General features: G+C 38.7%; 3 protein-coding genes across 7 annotated transcripts in view; 2 read left to right on the top strand and 1 right to left on the bottom strand.

Annotated features, from left to right (window-relative positions):
- LOC112568992 overlaps positions 1-24,474 on the top strand; it is a 30,531-nt gene extending 6,057 nt beyond the window's left edge. Inside the window, exons 7-13 of one of the 5 annotated variants that reach the window (XR_003100262.1) lie at positions 644-979; positions 2,690-4,576; positions 4,916-5,263; positions 5,426-5,713; positions 6,148-6,455; positions 6,714-6,811; positions 7,237-8,078. Coding sequence is in view for 3 of the 5 variants with exons in the window: in XM_025246618.1 (XP_025102403.1) it covers positions 644-979; positions 14,021-14,127 (443 nt within the window). In the remaining 2 variants the exon portion in view is untranslated. Of the gene's footprint in view, positions 1-643; positions 980-1,991; positions 4,577-4,915; positions 5,264-5,425; positions 5,714-6,147; positions 6,456-6,713; positions 6,812-7,236; positions 8,079-14,020; positions 14,409-22,858 lie in introns of those variants that run through there. The other 4 variants (XR_003100263.1, XM_025246619.1, XM_025246618.1 and 1 more) reach the window with 4 other exon arrangements.
- On the top strand, positions 8,525-12,648 carry LOC112569022. Its single transcript, XM_025246668.1, has 6 exons — positions 8,525-8,753; positions 9,638-9,772; positions 10,151-10,351; positions 10,589-10,947; positions 11,284-11,882; positions 12,105-12,648. Exons 1-4 carry the CDS (start codon positions 8,672-8,674, stop codon positions 10,846-10,848), a joined length of 678 nt encoding a protein of 225 aa, XP_025102453.1. The 5' UTR covers positions 8,525-8,671; the 3' UTR covers positions 10,849-10,947; positions 11,284-11,882; positions 12,105-12,648.
- Positions 15,713-18,663, bottom strand: LOC112569010 (perivitellin-2 31 kDa subunit-like). Its single transcript, XM_025246645.1, is given in 4 exon segments — positions 15,713-16,277; positions 16,280-16,707; positions 17,334-17,369; positions 18,559-18,663. Coding segments are annotated over 3 exon segments (858 nt in total). The 5' UTR covers positions 17,366-17,369; positions 18,559-18,663; the 3' UTR covers positions 15,713-15,879.
- Positions 24,475-24,480: the final 6 nt, after the last annotated feature.

Here is a 24,480-nt window from a genome sequence, read left to right as displayed (position 1 = left end):
TTTAAGAGTTATCCTGAAACAAGAGATTTCCTCAAGCAAGAGATTTAATTAATCAAGAGATGTCACTAGTCAAGAGATGACCTTAAAAGCAAGGGATACGAGGATAACCGAGAAGCTGGAGCAATGGCGTCAGAGCCTCAAGACGTACTGGTTCGATACCCGTTTGAGGCAGTGAACTTTCCCTAGTCAACTCAGCTGTTTGGAATGTGTACCTGATTCCATAGACGAAGAGAAGATGACTATCTCACAAAAAGGATGGCTTCGAGAAAAATGGGGTAGCTAACACCCCCTCCCTATGTTATTAGACGAGAGATGTCATTCACGAACAATGACATAATGTCGACTGTCCACTGAACATTTTGTAATAAAATTAAACAAAAATGTCAGGACTTCTACGAATCTGTTGAAAGATCAATTTATTTATTTTTTGCTGCCAATAACACAAAAAAAGTTAATCTGAAATAATCGTTGATTTCTTCTACGAAAATTAGTCAAACTCTCCTTCTACATATGTTATACTCTTCTAAAACTGAAAAACACTCTGAAGTGCATAATAAAAGTGTAAGTGCTTTTGTGTATGTGTACCGATTTGTGTTGATAAATGCTTCTTGATGCATTTGTATTTTACACCCCTAATCAACAGGCCCACCGGAATTCCAAGCAGTCAATGGCACTCCAATTAAGTTCGACAACCGGAACAGATCCGTGCGAATAGAATACAGAGTGCGAGCCCACACCAATGTCATCGAGAAATGTGAAGTCAAGAAACTTCAATCAACCTCCCAGAAAGTCCTGGCCTTCCTGCTGCCAAAGACTGCCTTCAGGTGCCTCCTGACCGGCCAGCCTCCGGACCTGATGCTGACCGTTGTCATGGACGACATGAATTATGTCATTGAAGGGGCAGAACAACTGTGGCGACTGGAGCTGACCAATGACAAAGGGACAGGAAGTGTGGAGTTCTCTCTGCCCATTGTGGACGGTGAGTAGCTATCAGTTGGGTAACGGACATAGCTGCGGGGTTGGAGGATCTTTCGCCAACAGAGACTAGAATGGATGACTGGTTTGGTCTTTTTTTAACAAGAAGTAGCACATTGTTTTTCAACCTTGAATTTTCGTTTTAATATTACAAAATCCTTTCGCATTAATAGTTTTATAAAACTGATCTCTTGTCCTGTTTCTATCTGGAAAAGGACCCTCGGCAAAGGTACACGGTTTTATCAGGGAAGGTCGAAGGCAGCCACAGGAGAGGGTTTCATATGTTTTGCCGTAGACTTTAGGCCTCTGCACCAACCTTAATTAGAAAATAATGTAGGACATTAACCAAGATGCATATAAAGTATGATGAAATTAAAAAATCATTTCAAAAGCAATTTCTTGAAAATAAGACTAAATGTGAAAGCCAAGCTAAATCTTTCAATAGCAATGCAAAAATAATTTGTTTCTTGAAAAGTTCACTGAAAATTAAATCTTTGAGGTCACAGATCAGGGCTTCAAATATACTTTCTTTTTCGCTCAACTTGCGCGCTGGGATTATTTGTTTTTCAAATGTTTTACGGACTGGTTTTTAACAGACACCAGTGTACTTACCTCAGTCCTTTGTCGGCGTACTTTTCCGACATCTTTTGTCCCGATTACTCGTTGGTCGTGTGGGAGGGAGGTCGCTCGGCTCCTTTTTTCATACACCATTGGCTGACCTCCATTTCCGATCGACCATAGGATGAGTTGGGTTCATTCTCGGTACACCTGAGTTTCGGAAGCCACCAAACTGATGTTCAAAGCAGCGCGAGCTTGTTTAATAAACTTACCCTTCTCAACAAGTACTTTGACGTCCACACTGAGGACACGATGATGGTCATTGCTGACTCCGATGTTGGTCTGATGTGAACCCGACCTTACGACTGTGGTGGCTTTCTGGGTAAGTTGCAGTCTGTGTTGCTGACGTTCTTGATGTTTGTCTACCTGCACTCTGTTCTGCTTTTGGTCTTGTCTAGTGGATGATCCTGACTAAAGTTTCAGAACTAAAGGTCGACATGTCAGTGAAGAACCAGCCATCACTTCTTCGGTGCGAGCTTCCTACATCCTGACTTCAACAAACAAATGATAAGAAGGCGTGGAAACACGGACGTTTATCTCTGGACTGCTGGCTGTGTCGAGACCAACTCTTAATCTCTTGTGAAAGCTGTAAATTCTCAGCCAATCATTTAGCAGTGATATATCCAAAACCGCAAGAAAATTCTAAATATCAACAATAGACTTGCAATAAATTCATTACTTCGTTAATTTTATTTTAAAAAAAAATCCTCGACATTCTCTTCCCACGACTTTGATCAAATAAACCGAAAGGCCAGCAGACCACAACACTTGAGGTTGTTACACCTTCATCCACACCTCAGTTCGCATTGTCTGCTCTTGACGTTGATTGTTAAAGCCGGAAGCGAAATTTTACTTTAACCTCGTTTTGAAAGTTCACCCGGAAAATTCGTTTGCAAGCAGCTCAGAGATTTACGTCTGTAGTGGAGTTAATTGTTATTTTTTTCTTTTTATGTGAAGTTCGTGTGCACTGAAATGTTGGATCGTTCATTTTCTGTTAATGTTTGTGGCATTCTTTGTATATTCATAATCATGCTATCTTTCTTGCTATTTTACTAAAGGACAGGATACGTGCAGACATTCTGTTGTCTTGTTTCAGAAAGGGTCCCCACCTCTCTTCTGAATATCAAGACCCTAGGATCACTTGCGCTATGCCTGTTCATCTGCAACAGTCGTCGTTTTCCAAAGCGTTGTAACATTAACGTAGATTTTGAATAAAATACATGTTCTGCAAAATCTGATTTGACTAATATCCCAAATTGTTCAAACACGGTGATTAACGTAATTTAAAAATGTCGATAAGATTCATTAAACCACACTTTCCTTATTAACTTTAAAAGTCTAGCGGTAAGTAATTTTGTTGAGTCTCTTTGAAGCCCCCTACGTCCGATTGGGAGCTACAACACAGGCCCTTGTCAAAGCCCAGTGAAATTGAGCATAACAATACGATAATATATGAAAAAGACAAAAAAAGCTGGACAGAAGAACACAGTTTTGGTTAAAGTTTTAACGATCAATCAGCTTTCTATTTGCTAGACTATCAATCAGTTAATCCCGAACTTACACTCAGCCATCTACAGGGTATGAAGTCAACAATAGTCTATATTTGAAACTCACATTAATAATAGTAATGACGAAAATAATAACGACGACGACGACGACGACGACGACGACGACGACAACAACAACAACAACAACAACAACAACAACAACAACAACAACAACAACAACAACAACAACAACAACAACAACAAAAAAGAAACTCGAAGATTTAATGACTCGAAAGAAAAGATGACTCAGACTCACCTCAACTACTTTCTAGTAAGTAGATTACTCTCTTCTAACAAGTGCGCATAGGAAAACCAATAAAAAGTTGTAGCTACGACAATCAATCAATCAATCAATCAATCAATCAATTGATCAATCAATCAATGTCTTTTTCGTTCTTTGTTACGTTTGTCTTCTCTGTCTGATTGTTTATCTTGTTTCTTCATTTTCTCCGAAGCTCGTCAGGCTACCTGATTTGTTGTCTTTACACAAAAGGCGTGTGGAAGAGAAGTAAAATTAAAAATTGTCTGAACTTGTCTATCAGCCAATAAAGACAGCTAAGTACACAAACTTTAAATTTTATTTCCTGCTTAGAGTTATTGTAGTCACAGTCCACACAGTAAAGCAGAATTCTGTAATGCGGACTTCCAACAGAATCCGTTGAAGTCATGTTACTAACAGTCAGTGTATGTCTTCCCTGCTTTGTGCCGGTAATCTGGGAAGTGATACACTGTACCTCAGGGAAGACCTCTCACAGTCCTTTAAAATTCCTTATTAGAAGACTGTACACAACAGCTTCTCACGATGTTCTCACGGATGTTCACAGGGAATTAACTTAAACGTTTTAGCGCTAGGAGTCCATTGTTGCTAAAAATAGCCTTCTTTAGTAGGTTATGAACTTTCCCCACTTACAGCGAGACAAGGAACAAGAGGACAACAGAGACTGTTTGTACACTCGAGTCCTCAGCCAATAAATGCACAGTTTCATACCTTCGTATGACATCACGAGTGGAAACCGGGAAACAAACATTCAGATTGCCATGAAAACAGAGGACAAACAATGTCGGGTCCATTGGACACAGACGTTCAGATAAAGCACAAAAGATATGAAAGTTAACAGTTTTCGAACCGACATTTTCGATAAATGATAGTGCAGTGTATGAACCTTTCAAGATCTGTGTTAGCTTTGTTGAAGATAATTTCTAGAAGTGCTATCATCTAAGGTAACACCAAGAAGACACATTACGACTGTATTGGTTTTGCTAATCCTATCACTTGTTTTCAAAGTGTTTCCGTCTGAAAAAGGATCTTACCAAGTTTGGACTTTGAAGCAAGACTGTGTGACAACATGCTGACTGACTGAAAGGACCAGTTTCAATGTGGTTGTCAAGTGTCCAAGGTCTCGCTGGACTGTTTGTTCTCAGGATTCTCGTCAGCGGTAACCTTTGATCTTTCTCCGGCATTCTTAACATCCACAAAAAATTAAGTTTGTTGAGGACTGAATATAGATAGTATTTATTTTAGTTTTTATTTGTTTTCATTTTTCATAAATACAGTTTTCATGTCACCGTCAGTGCGCGGAAATGAAAGATATTGTAATGATTATTATTGTGTCTTGACCCTTTCCCTTTCTAGTGATCCAGGAATGTATTCAACTTGTTAAGGAAGAATACGACTTAAAAAGGACTATTGTTATGATGAGGAAGTTACACCAGTCTTAAGTGCCATCGTTTATATTTTAATCAACTTTGCGAGTTATTTTTATTGTTGACCACAGGTTACACTTTTACCTTTCCAAACCACACTGATGACGTGGTCACAGTGGCAGAGAACTCTGAGCTTCGCATACCGTTTAACATAAACATGAAAGATCTGCAGAATGACACCCTAATCTCCTTGGAAACGATAAATAAAGGTGTACCGGTAAGGCTGTGCAGCATCTTGTACAAACTGTCGACAAGGGGGTACGTGGCGTCGGACAGCTCCCTACGGTGCCGCAGGACGTCAGGACCAACGTCCTTTGAACTGACGCTCAACGTTACTCGCCAGGACGACAGGTCGACTCTAGTGTGGAGGTCATCAGACCATGCAGACGCCAACAGAACTTTGTCACTAAACATAACATGTAAGTTTTCCATTCCATGAATCACTGCAACATTTTTCTAAAGGACTTCGCTGTTTCTAGTTCTCTCTCTCACTCACACGCACCTACACACACACATTACATTCTTGCATGCATACATATTTGCACGTATTGTGATTATTATAATGTCTTCTCCTTTTTCAGATCCCTACAACATCACTAAATTCGTCTTTGTCGGCAACTCATCTCAATCAATGAAGCTCATTAATGTCGATGGCTCTAATATAAATATTCATTGTTCTTGGAAACACGGGAACCCATTAAGAACAGTGCGCATTGTGGACAGACGAGGGCGAGTTGTGGGCCAGTCGGACAGCACAAGTGGTCACGTGAATGTTACGTTGTCCAACGTCACGTGTGAGCAGTCAGGTCTGGTCACGTGCGAGGCTGAAGGTGCTGAAGCCAACAGGAGTCTAACAGTTTTGGTTCGATGTAAGCCATGCTCAAAATCGATTTAATTTTATAATTTCTTGTGGATAGGTTCCTAATCTTTACCAGACGAGGCTGGCTTGAGAGGTTTCATTACAAGTGTTTGTTGTGGCAATATTTCGTTTACAACGTGTAGATAAAAACATTTCAATTTTGTTTAGAGTTCGAGCAATTTTTCACTGTATGTAGGTATTTGTGTATTTTGTGTGTATATGAATGTGTGTGTTTAGGTATTTGTGTAGTTTTGTGTGTACGCCTGATGTTTGAATGGAAAAAGCTTCTTCATCGAAAGACAATTTCGTAGTGTGGCAAGATGTGATTCTGGAGAGGTGTGTCTGTTGGAAAAGGTGATTTTAAAGAGCAGTACAGGTAATATGTAGGGCAAAGGTCACACTCCACTATGTAGGCTAACATCGATACTCGTCTCCTTTATTTAGGCAAACCATCGTTTCGACCTGAAGACAACAACCGTCGCTTCGCAATACTACCCAACATGTCTGCAATACTACAATACCAATACAGAGCACACACAGACAGCGCCAGGGGCTGCCGGGTGTGGAGAGCTCCTCCAGCCAACACCACCACCGAGAACTTACCTTCCTGTAACTCGAGTGGTTTGCCCCCTGACCTCAACCTAACAGTTTCTTTGCACAATATTAGTGAAGCTGATGAAGGCGCCTGGCGCCTGGAGTTGAGCAACGATGCTGGAAAGATGGCGTCGACTTCCATCTGCGGGGTAGTGCAGGTAAACTTGAGACAGCAGGAGACACTGCACATGGCATTCAAAATATCATATTTGTGAATCATTATCTTATTGCTAGAATTATTACTGCAGTACCCATCCCTTTATAGCAGAGGAAAAAATGGTTTTCAAAGCACAATTAACTCATGAAACTCTATTCTGAGTAAATAAACTTCTGTTTTATAGAAAAATTGTAATTCGCTCTGTTAACCACTGTTGTTGTAAAACAGAAACATGAAAATTTAAAGTATTTGTTGACAGGACAAATTGTCTTCAAGCACAGGTTGTTGTGGGCAACTGTAACAATGTGGTATTTTCTGTTCAAGAATTTCTTTCCTGGGATTTACTGTCTTGTCGGGGTATGTATCCTATTATCGTGGTGTTTGCTCTGTTGTTATGCTATTTAATTTAACCCTGTCATTAATGCATTAATTGGTGTTAAACTCACATTCTAGATGCATTAATCCGCTGTCATTGTCTAATCAGAAGAGAGTAGGAGTAATTTTACTGTGACAATTTCACTATTTTATGTAGATTGCTTATTAAGTAAAACAAACAATTCTATTGCCACATCACTACATAAAGAAAAAGTTCCCTTACGAAATAGAGTAGGTAATGACACGTGGACAGGGTCCAATGCCCACTCATACACAACTATTGAAGTCTTCTAAAGAAATTGAGAACAAGAATCATATTAATCACATGAAAGAAGCCGAATGACTTATGATACGATTTAGTAATGCAGAAAATGTCCTCTTCATTCTCACATTTTAATTTTTTGCAGATCATGTAATAGTGGTTGTTGAAGGCGGCGATGACACAGTAGAGGTGCACAAGATTCAAGATGCGTTTCAATATACAAACTATATGAATTACTTAATGGAAATTTTTTTCATGCCGATAAAAGCTAAGACAGACATGAAATTTGTTAAAAACTAAATGTTAATAACTCTACTAACTTTGTAGGTCTGAACTACGATTTTCAAAACTGTCACTGTCAGTGAAACTAGTCTGCGACACTATGTCTACTATTGTAGACTAAGTTTGATCAGTTGAACTGACGTGGTACTCTTTCAGGAAAAAATGGAAATATGTCTTTCTTGATAAAAATTTCTGCAGAAGATTACAGAAGTATTTTGACTTTTCCTAAAGCACAAAACAACACGCCCAAGCAAATTAATTTGCAATGTATGGGAGATAATGACAAATTGAACTTGAGTCCAAACAATTATATCGCTGGAGTTGTACTTTTTTCTCTTTCTGTGCTTTCTAAGTTCATTATATTTTGCTCCAATCAGGCATTTTGCAAATAACTATATGAGCAGAAACAATGATTCGGAACTGTGTGATCCGTTCTATAACTGGAAAAGTAGTGTGAATAGGATCATTTTAGTCTTTAATTAGTTTTTTTACAGGGCTATGAGCTTGCATACATGCCTCGAACATGGCACTTGATAAGTACACTTTATTATTATTTGTATTATAAAGTCTCCTTGTGCTCAATATTTTGTCTTTGTATCTTATTAGGAACAACATTTGTTCTCTACAATAATATTAGTAAGTACGGATGTTTGTTTACATGGCATGAGCAAGAACAGTACTCTGTATTTAACCAAAAAAAAAAACAAACCACTCGCTCGTATACCTGAGTGTACTCTTGGGTGTTGAAATGTGTTCCAATTAACACAAGGTGTTACATATTGGACTATGTGTGTATTTATGTATGTACATTTAAATGTATTGAAAGCTGAACTGTATGTCTCCTTATTAGGACATAGAGGATATTTAAACACCCAAGACCACATACTGGCGGGTGTGCCACTCTGAGAAAAGAAAAGTGCTAGCAAATAAAACTCTTGTTCAGAAAGGAACTTCTTATGTGATTACTTCCTTTTCTTCCTAGTCACTGCTATCATCTTACTTTCACTTCCACGAATGCATCTCCACGCACACAAACGCTCTCATTCATATCTCATGAGCTAAAGAGGAAGGAAAGGATAAGGAAGATTGTCCAGTCATCTGTCGAGTACATAAACCACTGTGCCTGGACCAGCAGGGAGTGTGTAGTGCAAGATTGTCTGAGAAACGACTGGATGAAGCATTTCTGTTGATGAGCACTCGAAGGTTTTTACAATTGTGTAAAGATAAATGTACAAGTCTGCAGGCAATATAAAAAAGCCAGTTGATACAAACTGATTATATAGACATTCCCAAACAAGATGAGACGTGTCTATTCTTCAAGTATGTGGCTTGTGACCTGGATGTTGCAGCTGTACTTACCAGCCGCAAATATCGTGACAGGTTTGTGTGACATTTTGTCTTGTATTCTTTAATGAAGCTGTAAGTGGGACATAAATAATTGGATGGCATTTAGGAAGTTATGCTTAGTATCCGTCTGCAAGACTAAAGATTATTCGTCTCAGCTGATGATTTGCTCTTTTCTAAAGCTCAAAACTTCTGTGTCCAGCAGGAATTAATTAATTAGACGCTGTTATCCTGTCTCCACGATGTGAAACTGCACTAGAAGGGAGACAACTCTACGCCTGTGCAATGTATACCTCTGTAATTTTTATATGGTACTGCAGGCCTTAAAACAATAGCCTTATACGAGTAATAATACATGTTACTAGTTTACAGGTCTTACGATCACACACACAAGCAAACCCACAACACATATCTACACAAACACATTTCTACTTGCACACATGTACGTTGCTAAATCAAGTTTTCTCTTCAGATTGATGAATCAGGGGTCTAAGATATATTAATATATATTAAGTATATCAACAGGCAAATTTAAAGAATGACTAATTTTGTGCGAATGGAAAGGTAAAAATGTTAATGAATGATTTTATTTTTTAGATATCTCACATTCTCTGTCGAAATATACGTTATAAAGTATGAACTTTAGTATCACGGCTCAGTTAATAACGGTACAAGAAAGAGTGGTTTAATAAAAAAAAAGGTCTTAAAAGTGAGATCAGAAGAAATACTAAGAAATTTAAGTATTTCAAACTAACCCTAACCCTAACCCTAACCCTTTTCCAATGTAGAGGAATTTTTCTGCTTTCGTTTTCCTGAACGACTGAACGAGTTTTCTAACCACCATGATGAGAAAGGCAAGAACTCTGGTTGGTGAAATGACTCACCAGTTGTTACTGACCGCATTTAAAACTGAATTACAGGATTTAAGGCGACGTGTGTCGTTCCTCCAGCGGAGCCGTTAGGCAACACGTCACTGACCTGCCATTTTCCCGAGGACGTAAGCAAGACAAAGAAAAACTTTATCGTTGATGTTGTTCCCGAAAACGGAAGGACAGGTGGGTTCAGAATACCTTAATACTTTAGAAGAACAGCACATTTTTTCATTTTTCATTTGATATAAGTAGATAGTATGAATATAACTTGCATCATATTTGAAGTAGGACATGAGAGTATGTGAGCATATTTTTGTTAAAGTGTAAAGTAACATTGTGAACAAATCTGTTAATCAAAGTCCTAGTGGGACGTATGTGTTACAATCATATTTATTATTTACAAAGTGAAACTTGTAGAAATCAGTCTACTGCCAGACAGTTACTTCTACACAAGTGACAGTGACAAGGAGTATGATATACAAGCGTTGCGTAGTGTTGAATATACAGTGAGTCCAGTTATCATGCCATGTTGTGAAAGTATTTGTGTTTCATGTATGAAAGAGGTGGCCTTGAATTGCTTCTGGGTGCGTAACGAGATGAAGTGCTACACGAAGCAGGGTTACAGTTTTGACCAGCAGGTATCTGACCGCATCACCCTACACATTCCTCAGGTGTCACCGGAACAATATGGCCGCTACAACTGTTTCTTTTTCAACATCAGCTCTGTATACTCAGAGGCCTGCGTACTCGAAAAGACTGCAGGTACTTACCTAAAGATTACCATCAACACACACACACACACACACACACACACACACACACACACACACACACACACACACACACACACACACACACACACACACACACACACGTATACACACACACACACACACACACACGAAGTTGACTGGAATCAAATAATTTTCTGTCCCGTTATTTTCTGTGTTGCCCACTCAGAAAGTGCTTCACTAATTCGTTTCTTACTGTAACTTGAAGGCCTCAGCTTGAAGCTGCCATTCTATCCTGGAGACACTGTCATGGCGCTGGAAAAGAAGCAACTTCACATCGCTTTTTACCTCAACGGTGTTAAAGATCGTAGCCCTGGTGACGACGTACGCGTTGTGGTGAACAAAAATGACGTGGACACATTATGTGACGTCAGCTTTGTGCGGACTACAGGACACGTGATCAACAGAAGCCCAGTGTCCTCTTGTTCATACAACCTGCTCCTGACTTTGGCATCGTCTTCAGCATGAAGGCATCTTGTGAAGACAACGGTGCGATTCTCACCTGGCAAATATGGAGGGGAGGCTGGTTCACAGGTCTAGAAAAAAGCCTCCTGCTAAATATTACTTGTGAGTGTTCTTATCTCTTAATAATGACACTTTAGACGCCACCTGATCTATAATACTTTTCTCTGTATTTCTTTTGGTCTCTAGACGGAGCACCATCTACAAAACATAAGCAGAATTCAAAATTAACAGCATGATTGTCAAAACAGTATTCCTCAGTTATCGCTAAAGAGGTTGATTACAAATACTTTCGCTATCTGAGTGTGACTTTAACCAACCAACCAACCAACCAACCAACCAACCAACCAACCAACCAACCAACCAACCAACCAACCAACCAACCAACCAACCAACCAACCAACCAACCAAGACCCATTTTCTGCTCTCTTCTATTTTTAGCTCCTGTAGACGGTCCCACACTAAAGCTGCCATGCTTTCCTGGAGACGTTATCCGGACGTCAGACAAGACACAAATTCTGGTGCCGTTCAGTGTCGACGGTCTCCATGACAGTCAATACGGTGACGAGGTACGGGTGGTGGTGAAGAAAAATGGCGTGGACACATTGTGCGACTTCATATACGCGAAAGCCAGACAACAGCTGATGAATAGAAGGTCTATGTCCGCGTGTGCACCTGCAAGTAGTCCGGACACTCACCTGGAGTTCAGTATAAACGCCTCGTGTGAAGACAATGGAGCAGTTCTTTCCTGGGAGCTGTGGAGGCGGGCAGGCTCATAGACACAGAGAAAAGACTGCTTCTGAGCGTTATTTGTGGGTATCTTTACCTCTGTTTTTGTATTGCTAACAACCTATTAGACCTTTTCCTTTTTTTTTGTATATCAGACAACTTTTAAACTTTTTTCCTACCTAAAACTTATCATTAAAAGCTTAACTGAAAGCAAGATGGTTATGGTGGATAAGGGTTAATTTATTGTAAAATTTGAGTGAAAGTCTTTGTTTCAGTAGCCTTTAAACACCTCAGATCTCATGTTCTATAACGTCCAGATTTTTGGATAGGATAATAATCTCTATAACTTTAGATATTAAAAGCTAAATTGTCTGTCAGGCGCTTAAAAAATCTCTGGTATAAGCACATCACAAACTTTTCACAAAAGCAGACTTAATGTCCCAGTTTCAATTGCACTGAAATCACAAAAACATAGGTACACTGTATTAAGAAAATAGTTTAAAAACCGATGTCACAAACTAAGAGACAAGCAGCTGTCTGTTGATTATTAGCGCATCCGTGAGGCTTAATCTTTAACCTCTTTCCCTTCCTGCGATGTTCTAGCAAATCATAGGAGATATTAATTACATGTTAATTTGTACTTTCTGCGTGTGTGCGTGAAAGAGAGAGAGAGCGAGAGAGAAAGAGGGTGAGAAATGGAGATTGAAAGAAGGGAAATGTTTTATTGTATCTGAGGGATTACTTTGTCTATTTACTTTATATCTGACCTTTATCTCATGCTATTTTCGCATACATTACGGTCTTCTACGGAATAATCTGCATTTTTGCTGATTTAAAAAACCGCGGCATCATTATGACCCATCCTTCCGTCACTCGCTCGTTCATTCATTCATTGTATTTCGTGAAGGTTACCGACTACAATATTCATATCGCGAAAATACCGGCAAAATTTACTTTGAAGATCCAAGAATTGTTTGGAAGATTGGGAAATCAGGTTTAGTTTTCAAGGTAAGCTGTTTTTATGAATGAAATTAAGGGCTGAAAATAGCTATTATTACAGATTTGTATCAAAGGAAATTCCTGATGAAGTTAGATTCTTTAGCAGTGAAAATTAAAGATACATGTAAAATTAATTAAACTGTTCATTAATTAAACACGAAATCTCACAGTCATTTTATCTTTAAAGCAAGTATTCGAAGGTAAGTGGACTCTATTTCGTTCACTCATATATATATATACAATATTTCGAACGCGCAGTAAAACATATTTGTTTAAGAACATTATGAGTTAAAATATTATTTATATATATATATATTGTACTTGTTTGACCATTATCTATAAAAATTTCAGTTCCACATGGAATCTTATTAGTCATATGTAGACTTTTACATTGAATGTCGTACTTTCATTTTGTGAAACTAAAAACTACGTTCAACAAATGATTTCATTTTGTTAACAATCTGTTTAGTGTTAGGGTAAGTCTGTAATGGTGTCATTAGCATTTAACTGTGTATTTGTGTGGACTGCTCTCGTGTTCTAAATGCCTGCCGGTGGGTTATGATTTAATTACTTCTTGTCTCACGTGACACCGAAAAGCCTGCCGACAGCTCACAGCCCTCACCGTGTTGACAACTTTGTTAGCAGAATTACGGTCTAAGGGAGGTAACTTGCCGTGTTTGCAGGAAGGTTTGTTTTAGCAGTTCTCTCCCATGTTTCCGTGTATCTGGAAATTGTTTTCATAATGATCCATATAAACACAATATGCTTATTATAAAGATCAACACAATTGTGGAAATACGAATATTTCAAAAATAAATTTCCACTAAAAGTTGTATGTAAAGCAGAAGTGTTGTATTTTTAAGTTCACATGAGCAAACATTATTTGCAGTTATTTTCCTTGTTACATGTAATCCATTCAACTGGAAAATTCTACTGAAGAAATTTTGCATTTGAAACAATTAGTAGCAGGAGTCATAATACGTGTGTAATTCGACAAAACTTTCAGACACGATAAGGAACAGCATAAAATTCAAACAAGAATGATAATAAATAAACTTAAATCCTGATGAGCAGATTTGAGAAGATTAGGATTGGAAGAAATGTTGACTGCTTTCCCATGGGAAATCCAGCGATTGCGTAGAATTTGGATTGTATGCACTGCTCAGGCTCGGCAATTTTACTTTCCTATTTAGTTAATTTTTTAAGAGCCTTAGAAACACAATGAATTGTTCTAGAAACCGTCGACTAACGTCTGCTGATCGTGTCGTCTGCAACTATTTGAGTGAGAGTTCTGTCCCTTTGCCTAGCAGGCTGAGGGTATCGGCTCTCCTTGAAATTGTTTATGTTTTGTGATCCTGCTTCGATTTGGATAAAAGTGTTGAACCTTCATGTGATTTACATGTTTACATGTGCTTTTATTGCAGTTTCGTCCTCTTTTGGTTTGTAACAGGACGGTATAGAATGTTATTTGAAGTGCGAACTGTTTGGATCTATTGGCTGGAGTCTACGCCGCCCGCTTCACTGGCTTCGGCAGCGACCTTGAGCTACAGTGAGTAAACTAAAGCGATGATCACCCTCTTGCAGCTTTATTTGATAACATTTATTCATATTCTCAAGGTTACTAAATATCTTCCCAGTATTCTCCTGATGTCACTGACCTTATTCTCTGGAGTCGTTACCGTTACATTCACAGTGATCTCCCTTTACTGCCTGAACAGCGAGTGTTTTCAGTTGACACTGTTCTTCTTTCTACATCTTTGTTACTATGGGATTTGTGATTTCATTTTACATCTTTGTTACTTTTTTTTAACTTGATATACGTCTTTGTTGTTTTTTTTTTTTTGTTTTTACATTTTGTTACAATTTTTTTATCTTGTTTAGCGCTATGAGTCCGCCTTTGGCTGTGATATTGCGCTTTATAAATGCTTCTGTTGTTGTTGTTGTTGTTCTCTTCTTCTTCTTCTTATTATTATTATTAAACATACCGAATAGATGCATAGAATTGAAACAATCCAGTCATCGAAAACAGCGCGAGGATTGGTCTTGTCTCCGAAGGCTCAATTTCGCTGTAAATTTTGTTATAGTTTACGATTATGATAAGCAAGTTTAAGAGCCATTTTGAAAAGGGATATAACTTTCACTTCGTCTTCCTATGCTTCTTCTGGAAAACTTATAAACAAAAACTGAGTTGCTATGGACGCTCATAAGTTAGTCCCTTGCTAGTCTGTTGCTACGCCTGCCCCCTGGTTGGACTGAAGTTACGCCTTTACTCCGGACTCAAAATTCGCTTAGTGGTTAGCAGTCGTAAAATAAGTCTGGTACTATACCCTTGCTACGTCCTTACTAAGGCTCTACGCCCGCATAGTGTAACCAAACCCAGACTAAGGTCGCGAGTACTCATCCTTTCACGATGAATAACAGTATTACAGTACCTGCTGTTGACAGAAACTAGTACTAGGAGGATGAAGAAAATGCAGTTCAGACATTTCGTTGCAATCTGCAATGCCAACGCATTTATTTAATATATACATAGAAATATAAAGTTTTGGAATTTCATTGACCATTTGACGGAGATCCAAACTACCATGATTTTTTACTCCTAACTGTGTGTGTTAAATGTATGTATGAATATGTATGCCTGCCCTTGTAAGCAAAAGAAAAATTTCTGTCTTGCTCCTCGACAGACAATAAAGTTTTTTTTGATTTGATTTGATTACCCAGAATAACCACGTGATCAGGGTACGTGTCAGAAACCTCCTATAAGCAGGAGTCGCTTACCTTGTGAAAGTAGCCAGCTATACCGCCGTTTTAGTTTCTTGAGATTTGATTCCAGTAAAATATATATTGATTTTCTTGATTCCAGTAAAATAGATTGATTTTCATCAACGATCATGGGTGCATGCAGTCATGAGTATATTGTTTTATTTTGCACAAAAACGATGGTGTTTAAGCATTTTTATGCTAAGAATGTGTGAAACGTATAGAAAGATTGACATTACTAAACTAAACGTTTTTCCTTCTTTGCATTTTTTAAGCGAACCTGCTTTTGAACTCTGAGAGGTAATTTATTTTGTTCGTAAATTGTCTTCATGGTCTAGCAAAGCATTATCGACGCAAGAAAAACACGATAAAACACACTGCAGATGAAGACATTTTATCTGTTTAATATTTAGTGAGTGCCTAGTCACATAGCTTCACAATAAACATTGCCATTGACATGACCGGCAACTACGGAACGAGAAGTTTTAAGAGATTTTTACGTCCAAGAAGGTTTGCTTCTACTTGTTACTGCCAGGTTTGTCACGAGGTCTACAGGTTGATGAAGTACAAGTCACCATAAGTGTCGACGGCCCAGGCGACGGTCCCATAGGTGTCCACTCGAGACATGCCGTTTAACATGCTGGACCAGCCGGAGCCCTGCGGCAAGCTGCACGTGATGCCTGTGCGCTGCACCAGTTCGCCGTTAGAGCGGACGGCTAGCACCACCCCGCTGCCGGATGAGACATGTTGGAAGGAACCCGAGTCGACAGTGATCCAATCTCCTCCCTCGGTGTCAGGGTTGCCGAAGGTTCCACTTTTATACTTTAACTGGCTTTTGGTGATCCATGTACCGGAGCCACCAGTGGTAACAGTTTCGGTATAACTACCATCAGCGTAACACCAGTTGGTTATGCGGCTAGCCCAGAAACAGGTTCGAAATGTAAAGTAAGAACTTTATTTTGGTTTTCGATGCGAGAAGAGAAACGGGTGTCTTCTCTTAAAGACATGCCAATGTATTTCGTCCACCACTGCCAGCTATAAGGGGAACCGCCGACAGGATTGGCTTGAGAGATGCCGTCAATACGAAACAATGATCTCCCCGATAGATTGATAAAGCCTACTTTGTCTTTACCTACATCAACTTGCCCAACACCGTCCCGCTTGAACTGCCACCCAGAGCCTATGTTGGCGTTGTCGCCGTAGGTTCCCGTGCGGTAGAAGAGTTTGTTTTGACGGTTGACAGCCCACACGCCAGCCGGTCCAATAGACACATAATTGTAGGGCCAGTGCTCGTCCCTCGGCAGTTTCACGGAGGTGAAGGCTTGGCACTCGGTCAGCGCCAGAACAGCTAGAAGAAAAGCCACTATAGAAGCGTGTCTGTATGAAACGATAAACAGACCAGAGATTCTTATGAAACAGGCTTGTATGTGTACTGTACAAAAGGCCAATTATCAAGTAAAAGTCAAGTTGAAATGGTCTCATATGAACTTTACTGTAATGCATTTTTTAAATCCCAATTTAAGACTTGACTAAAAAGTCACGACGGCTTGGAAGTTGAAAGAAGAAAAAATAGTCAAAATAGTCAAAGAGATGAAAAGGTTGGTGGTGGTGATGTTTTGGGAGGTAGGGGTGGAAAGCTCGATTATTATTAATCGTCGCTGGACTGCAGTATAGTTGGGCACGTTTTCCAGCGTGTGTGTCTTTCCGCAGAATATAAGTAAACAATTCCCTACAATTCTTTCTTATGTTTTGGAGAAATTGCCGATGCCTATCAATGTTTTAGTTTTGAACTCTTTCGGCATTATTAGCAAAATTTTATAATATATGCTGTCAATCTTTTTAGAGCTTTCTTGCAAGCTCCTTACTTTTGACGAGAAAGAAATCTAGAAATGTTAATCATCATCATCATCATCATCATCATCATCATCATCATCATCATCTCATCATCATCATCATCATCATCATCATCATCCATTAAAAAGAAAACACTGAAAAGTGAATACCTTTCCATGATGAAGTGTATCTTTTTCACCATGGAACTGAAATGGTCAGAAGATCAAAGCATCATCTGTTTTATTTGCAGTAAACACTCCTTGTCTAAATAAACTTTAATAAAATTCCCCCCTCTGCGTACATTAAAGTCTAATAAAAGAACTAAGCAAGTGCACAAAATCGCAAACAGATTCATACCTTGAGCTACTTTTGCGTTGTAGTGTCTTTTTTGTGCGCTGTTCAGACCCTAACACCTGTACTTCAAAATACTTCGATACAACAGGTACGCCACATAGGCAAAGCCGGGAGAAAAAAGTTGTAACACTTGCATCCATTTAACAGGATTTATGCCCGGCGCACTTCCACATTATCGTTCCTGATGCTTTACAGTACACGATTTATAAATTCAGCTAATTGCCGCTAAGTGAGCCAAGTAAGTAAGAAAATGTGTATATGTATTTAAAAGAATCCTAGTTAAGAATCGAGTCTAACAGATATTCAAAAGAGAAAAAGTTACAAAGAACGTATAACAGAAAAAAAAAATCAAGTACAAAACTAGTACTTAAAGAAATATACAAAATTTCAGTCAACACCAAAAATCATTTTAGGAAGTTATGAAATAGTCTACAAAGAAAACAGCTATTGTAAATAAAATAGAAAAAGCGAATGGTACAACTACTTTGTAAACGTATTTAATAATCTTACCAACGTGAACGGAAAAGATCAAGAAAAATAAAAACCTATGGACCCCTGATGACATAATGCTGTTAAAATGGATGATGAAGCTAGCGAGGAAGAGAAAAAATCATTAGCGCACCTAAACTCTGATATATTTCGAAGTGAAATACTTAAAAGCTATTTAATGTAAAGGGTACAAAGCATAAAGTATGTTGTTACATCTTCATAAGCAAAACAAAATAACTCGGGACTATTCTGTGTGCTTTCTATTATTTTGTTATTGTTTTGGACATATGTCTAGCAAAACCAAGAAGTTGGAGACTCTTTTTCAGCTTTATAAGATGCTTCAGGAATGTTATCAACAAGGTTGGTGAGCGGAAATAATGTCCATAGAACGTTATGAACTGTTTCAATCTTTTAAATCTTCTTTCTCAGTGTACATTTATAAAGCTTTCAAATATGTTCGCGTATGAAGTATTTTAGAATCGATATACTTTCTAAGAAATGGATTAAAAATAAGAAAAATATCAAAGAAATAAAGTGAAACAAATCTTTTACCTTGAATTGTTCTAATAGTTTTTGATCCCCTCTTCTGGGTCCGGCAATCTTCATTCCACTTTTATATACTTGATACAGGCACCCACGAGGAGGCTGCATGCCAGTCAAAATGACGGACATGGAGTAACGACAGTTGGCGCAAGTCAGATGCATTAACTTCGTGAAGATAGGCTCAAGTGTTCCAAGTGGCGCACCTGTCAGCAGCCATTTGATCACGTTGTCCTGCTATTTTTTTTCGACAACTGACACCAACAGTTGAACCTCCCCCTTGTGCATCACAGCAATGTGAATCGTTCATCAGTCAAGTTGACAGCAACTGTTTTGGCTCCCCTGGCTGGTTGGGAGTGTGTCAACACAAGCACAAACACACACACTCGTACGCGTACGTGCATAGAATGGACGATACATTTGCCAAGGTTGGTTGGAAGTGTGAAAACAGATAAGAGCGCGCGCGCACACACACACACAGACTACGGCTTAGAAAACATTTTAAACGCACCTTATTTCACATTAAAGACCTCTCTGTTTATTACATGAGAAGATGCTACTTACCTACCTTAACCTTCTTTTTCCAAAGTACTTTCGAACCACAGTACAAGCTATCACCTATGTTCGCTTTTCGTTTAGCTCTACCTGTCGCGAGTCACCTATTCATCTGTCAAGGCTGACACCTACTGTTTTGGTCGTCCTTGATGTTGGGGAAACAGATGTGAAGTGGTAATAATTATAGATCGAAACACACACACACACGTACGTGGCTAGCATTGACGATGGAATCGCCAAGACAATGGAAATTTAAGGGACTTTAGATGTTTGTATTTTCGGTGCTTTCTTTTAAAAAAACGCCGAAAGTGAGAGGCGTCATTATCTCACGAAATAGTTAAACTCAACTCATTTGAAAATTAACTGCAACAGCTCCGGGGTCATCACGTGCGAGGTTTAGGGGCAGAGGTCAACAGAAGCGTTACACTCCTGGTCAGATGTAAGTATTGGGGTACAAGAGAGTTACATGTATAGATAGAGAGTTGATCTGTAATAGAGGTGTTACATTTGTAGCGACTGTAGGAAACTCTGAGAAGAGAACTCTCCAAAGTATATATGGTCTGCTACGGAATGTCTATGTTTTTACATCTTGATGCAGACAAGAGGTATTTTTAAGACAAGAGATATCCTGAAACAAGAGATTTCCTCAACCAAGAGGTTTAATTAAACAAGAGATGTCACCAGTCAAGAGATAACCCTAAAAACAAGGGATAAGTGGATAATCTAGAGGTTAGAACAAAGGTGTCTGAGCCTCAAGGTATCTTGTTTCGATACCCGTTTGAGGTAGTGAACTTCTCCTAGTCAAGTCAGCTGTCTAGAAAGGGTAGCCGAGTCCACAGAGGAAGGTAAGATGGGGACAACCCTAACAAAAAAGATAGCTCCGAGAAAACGGGGTATCTAACACCCAACTCCCTATGTTATTAGATGAGAGATGTCATTCACCAACAATGACATAATGTCGACTGTCCACTGCACATTTTGCAATAAAATTAAACAAAAATGTCAAGATTCTACGTATCTGTTGAAAGTACAATTTATTTATTTTTTTGCTGCCAATAACACAAAGAAAGTTAATCTTAAATAACCGTTGACTTCTTCTACGAAAATAAATCGAACCATTATACTCTTCTAAAACTGAAAAACACTCTGAAGTGCTTAATAAACGTGTATGTGTCCGCACTTGTGTTGATAAATGCTTCTTGATGCATTTGTCTTTACACCCACTAATCAACAGGCCCACCGGAATTCCAAGCAGTCAATGGCACTCCAATGAAGTTCGACAACCGGAACACATCCGTGCGAATAGAATACAGAGTGCGAGTCCACACCAATGTCATCGAGAAATGCAAACTCAAGAAACTTCAATCAAACTCTCAGAAAGTCCTGGCCTTCCTGCTGCCACCGACTGCCTTCAGGTGCCTCCTGACCGGCCAGCCTCCGGACCTGATGCTGACCGTTGTCATGGACGACATGAATTACGTCATTGAAGGGGCAGAACAACTGTGGCGACTGGAGCTGACCAATGACAAAGGGACAGGAAGTGTGGAATTCTCTCTGCCCATTGTGGACGGTGAGTAGCTATCAGTTGGGTAACGGACATAGCTGCGGGGTTGGAGGATCTTTCGCCAACAGAGACTAGAATGGATGACTGGTTTGGTCTTTTTTTTTTTTAACAAGAAGTAGCACATTGTTTTTCAACCTAGAATTTTCGTTTTAATATTACAAAATCCTTTCGCATTAATAGTTTTATAAAACTGATCTCTTGTCCTGCTTCTATCTGGAAAAGGACCCTCGACAAAGGTACACGGTTTTATCAGGGAAGGTCGAAGGCAGCCACAGGAGAGAGTTTCATATGTTTGGCCGTAGACTTTAGGCCTCTGCACCAACCTTAGTTAGAAAATAATGTAGGACATTAACCAAGATACATATAAAGTATGATGAAATTAAAAAATCATTTCAAAAGCAATTTTTTGAAAATAAGACTAAATGTGAAAGCCAAGCTAAATCTTTCAATAGCAATGCAAAATTAATTTGTTTCTTGGAAGAGAGGTAAAATTAAAATTGTCTGAACTTCACTATCAGCCAATAAAGACAGTTAAGTACACACATTTCAAATTTTATTTCCTGCTTAGAGTTATTGTAGTCACAGTCCAAACAGTAATGCAGAATTCTGTAATGTGGACTTCCGCAGAATCCATTGAAGTCCCGCGACTTACAGTCAGTGTATGTCTTCCCTACTTTGTGCCGGTAATCTGGGAAGACCTCTCACAGTCCTTTAAAATTCCTTACTAGGAGGCTGGACATAGCAGCTTCTCACGATGTTCTCGCGGATGTTCACAGGGAATTAAATGTTTTAGCGCTAGGAGTCCATTGTTGCTAAAAATAGCCTTCTTTAGTAGGTTATGGACGTTCCCCACTTACTGACAGCGAGACAAGGAACAAGGGACAACAGAGACTGTTTGTACACTCGAGTCCTCAGCCAATAAATGCACAGTTTCATACCTTCATATAAGTTGCACACAATGTCTTGATAAAGTCGTGCAGATGGAAACCGGTAAACAAACATTCAGATTGCCATGAAAACAGAGGACAAACAATGTCGGGTCCTTTGTGATAGTGCAGTGTATGAACATTTCAAGATGTGTGTTAACTTTGTGGAAGCTAATTGTACTAGAAGTGCTGTCATCTGTCATAGAGGACCCACATAATTTCGTGACGGTTTGATCAAACTAAAAACTACGTTCGACAAAAGATTTTATTTTGTTAACAATCTGTTTAGTGTTAGTGTAAGTCTGTAATGGTGTCAATAGCATTTGACTGTGTATTTGTGTGGACTGCTCTTGTGTTCTAAATGCCTGACGGTGGGTTATGATTTAATTACTTCTTGTCTTCACGTGACACCGAAAAGCATGCCGACAGCTCACAGCCCTCACCGTGTTGACAACTTTGTTAGCAGAATTACGGTCTAAGGGAGGTAACTTGCCGTGTTTGCAGGAAGGTTTGTTTTAGCAGTTCTCTCCCATGTTTCCGTGTATCTGGAAATTGTTTTCATAATGATCCATATAAACACAATATGCTTATTATAAAGATCAACACAATTGTGGAAATACGAATATTTCATAAATAAATTTCCACGAAAAGTTGTATGCAAAGCAGAAGTGTATTTTTATGTTCAGATGAGCAAACATTATTTTCAGTTATTTTCCTTGTTACATGTAATCCATTCAATTGGAAAATTCTACTGAAGAAATTTTGCACTTGAAACAATTAGTAGCAGCAGTCACAATACATGCATAATTCGACAAAACTTTCAGACACGATAAGAAACAGCATAAAATTCAAACAAGAATGATAGATAAATAAAACATAAATCTTGATGAGCAGATTTGAGAAGATTAGGATTGGAAGAAATAATGACTGCTTTCCCATGGGAAGTGCTCTGCACTGGTTCACCTTTTCGCTTTCTCTTGGCTGCGAGCAAGGGAATCTTACTCTGCTCTAGTACTTAAGGCTGGTGACCTCCATAAAGTTATGCATCATAATTATCCTCATGCTCATCATCCAGGAGGTCTGGGAGCTTGTAGTATACAGATGTGTTGTAAAATACTATGCATGCCATAACAAAAAATAAGACAATTCTGATAATTTTTTTCTGCCTTCAAGTAGACACAACATTAAAATATAATGTGAAAATATTGTTTCAAAAACCTTTTACACCAGTATAATCTAGTATGACATATTTTGATTTTTCTTTGAGGCAAGGAAAGCGTCTTTTCAGCACACAGTTGCAGCATGTCTCCCGAGTTTATCCAGTGACTGATCAGGAATGTACTTTTGTAATCTCGGTGGAGCTTCGACTCAAAATCCGGTCGTCATGAGTACTTACAGGACACTTAACAACACTGGTAATTATATTTATCCCACTATCACAAAATAGCAGTACATTTATTGAATGATAACCTTTCTTATTTACAAATTAATTTTCGTACTCTGATGGTCCCTGTATTTTTATATTGGTGTCACTTACGAACCCAAACATGTTTGGAAATCCAGCGATTGCGTAAAATTTGGATTTTTGCTTGTATGCCCCGCTCAGACTTGGCAATTTTACTCACCTATTTGTTGATTTTTAAGAGCCTTAGAAACACAGTGAATTGTTCTAGAAACCGTCGACTAACGTCTGCAACTATTTGAGTGAGAGTTCTGTCCCTTTGCCTAGCAGGCTGAAGGTATCGGCTCTCCTTGAAATTGTTTATGTTTTGTGATCCTGCTTTGATTTGGACAAAAGTGTTGAACCTTCATGTGCTTTACATGTTTACATGTGATTTTATTGCGTTTTCGTCCTCTTTTGGTTTGTAACAGGACGGTACAGAATGTTATTTGAAGTGCGAACTGTTTGGATCTATTGGTTGGAGTCTACGCCGCCCGCTTCACTTGTTTCGGCAGCGACCTTGAGCTACAGTGAGTAAACTAAAGCGATGATCATCCTCTTGCAGCTTTATTTGATAACATTTATTCATATTCTCAAGGTTACTAAATATCTTCCCAGTATTCTCCTGATGTCACTGACCTTATTCTCTGGAGTCGTTACCGTTACATTCACAGTGATCTCCCTTTACTGCCTGAACAGCTAGTGTTTACAGTTGACACTGTTCTTCTTTCTACATCTTTGTTACTATGGGATTTGTGATTTAATTTTACATATTTGCTACTTTTTTAAACTTGATATACGCTTTTGTTATTTTTTTGTTTTTAAATTTTGTTACAATTTTTTAAAATCTTGTTTTGAGTCCGCCTTTGGCTGAGATATTGCGCTTTATAAATTCTTCTTGTTCTTGTTGTTCTTCTATTATTATTATAAAACATTCCGAATAGATGCATAGACTTGAAACCATTCAAACAATCCAGTAATCGAAAATATAGCGAGGATTGGTCTTGTCTCCGAAGGCTCAATTTTACTGCAAATTTTGCTATAGTTTACGATCATAATAAACAAGTTTAAGAGCCATTTTTAAAAGGGATATAACTTTGACTTTGTCATCCTATACTTCTTTTCCGAAACTTATATACAAAAACTGAGTTGCTATTAGTTAGTCACTTGCTAGTCTGTTGCTATGCCTCGCCGCCCTGGTTGGACTGAAGTTACGCCTTTACTCCGGACTAAAATTCGCTTAGTGTTTAGCAGCCGTAAAATTAGTCTGGTACTATACCCTTGCTACATCCTTACTAAGGCTCTATGCCCGCATAGTGTGACCGCACCCAGACTCGTGCATGCAGTCATGAGTATATTGTTTTATTTTGCAATAAAGCGATGGTGTTTAAGAATTATTATGCTCAGATTGTGTGCAGCGTATAGCAAGATTGACATTATTAAACTAA

Source organism: Pomacea canaliculata, linkage group LG7 (genome assembly GCF_003073045.1).
Source record: "Pomacea canaliculata isolate SZHN2017 linkage group LG7, ASM307304v1, whole genome shotgun sequence".
In the NCBI taxonomy this organism is placed as follows: Eukaryota; Metazoa; Mollusca; class Gastropoda; order Architaenioglossa; family Ampullariidae; genus Pomacea; species Pomacea canaliculata.
The sequence above is the reverse complement of the archived record's forward strand: the minus strand, read 5'-3'. Positions and strand labels throughout refer to the sequence as shown.

Excerpts from the sequence above, each read along its gene's own strand:
- LOC112569022 (XM_025246668.1), top strand. The coding sequence starts at position 8,672 with ATGAGACGTGTCTATTCTTCAAGTATGTGGCTTGTGACCTGGATGTTG. Across the intron at positions 8,754-9,637 it reads AGCCGCAAATATCGTGACAG|GATTTAAGGCGACGTGTGTC; the intron begins GTTTGTGTGACA and ends ACTGAATTACAG. Across the intron at positions 10,352-10,588 it reads CGTACTCGAAAAGACTGCAG|GCCTCAGCTTGAAGCTGCCA; the intron begins GTACTTACCTAA and ends TGTAACTTGAAG.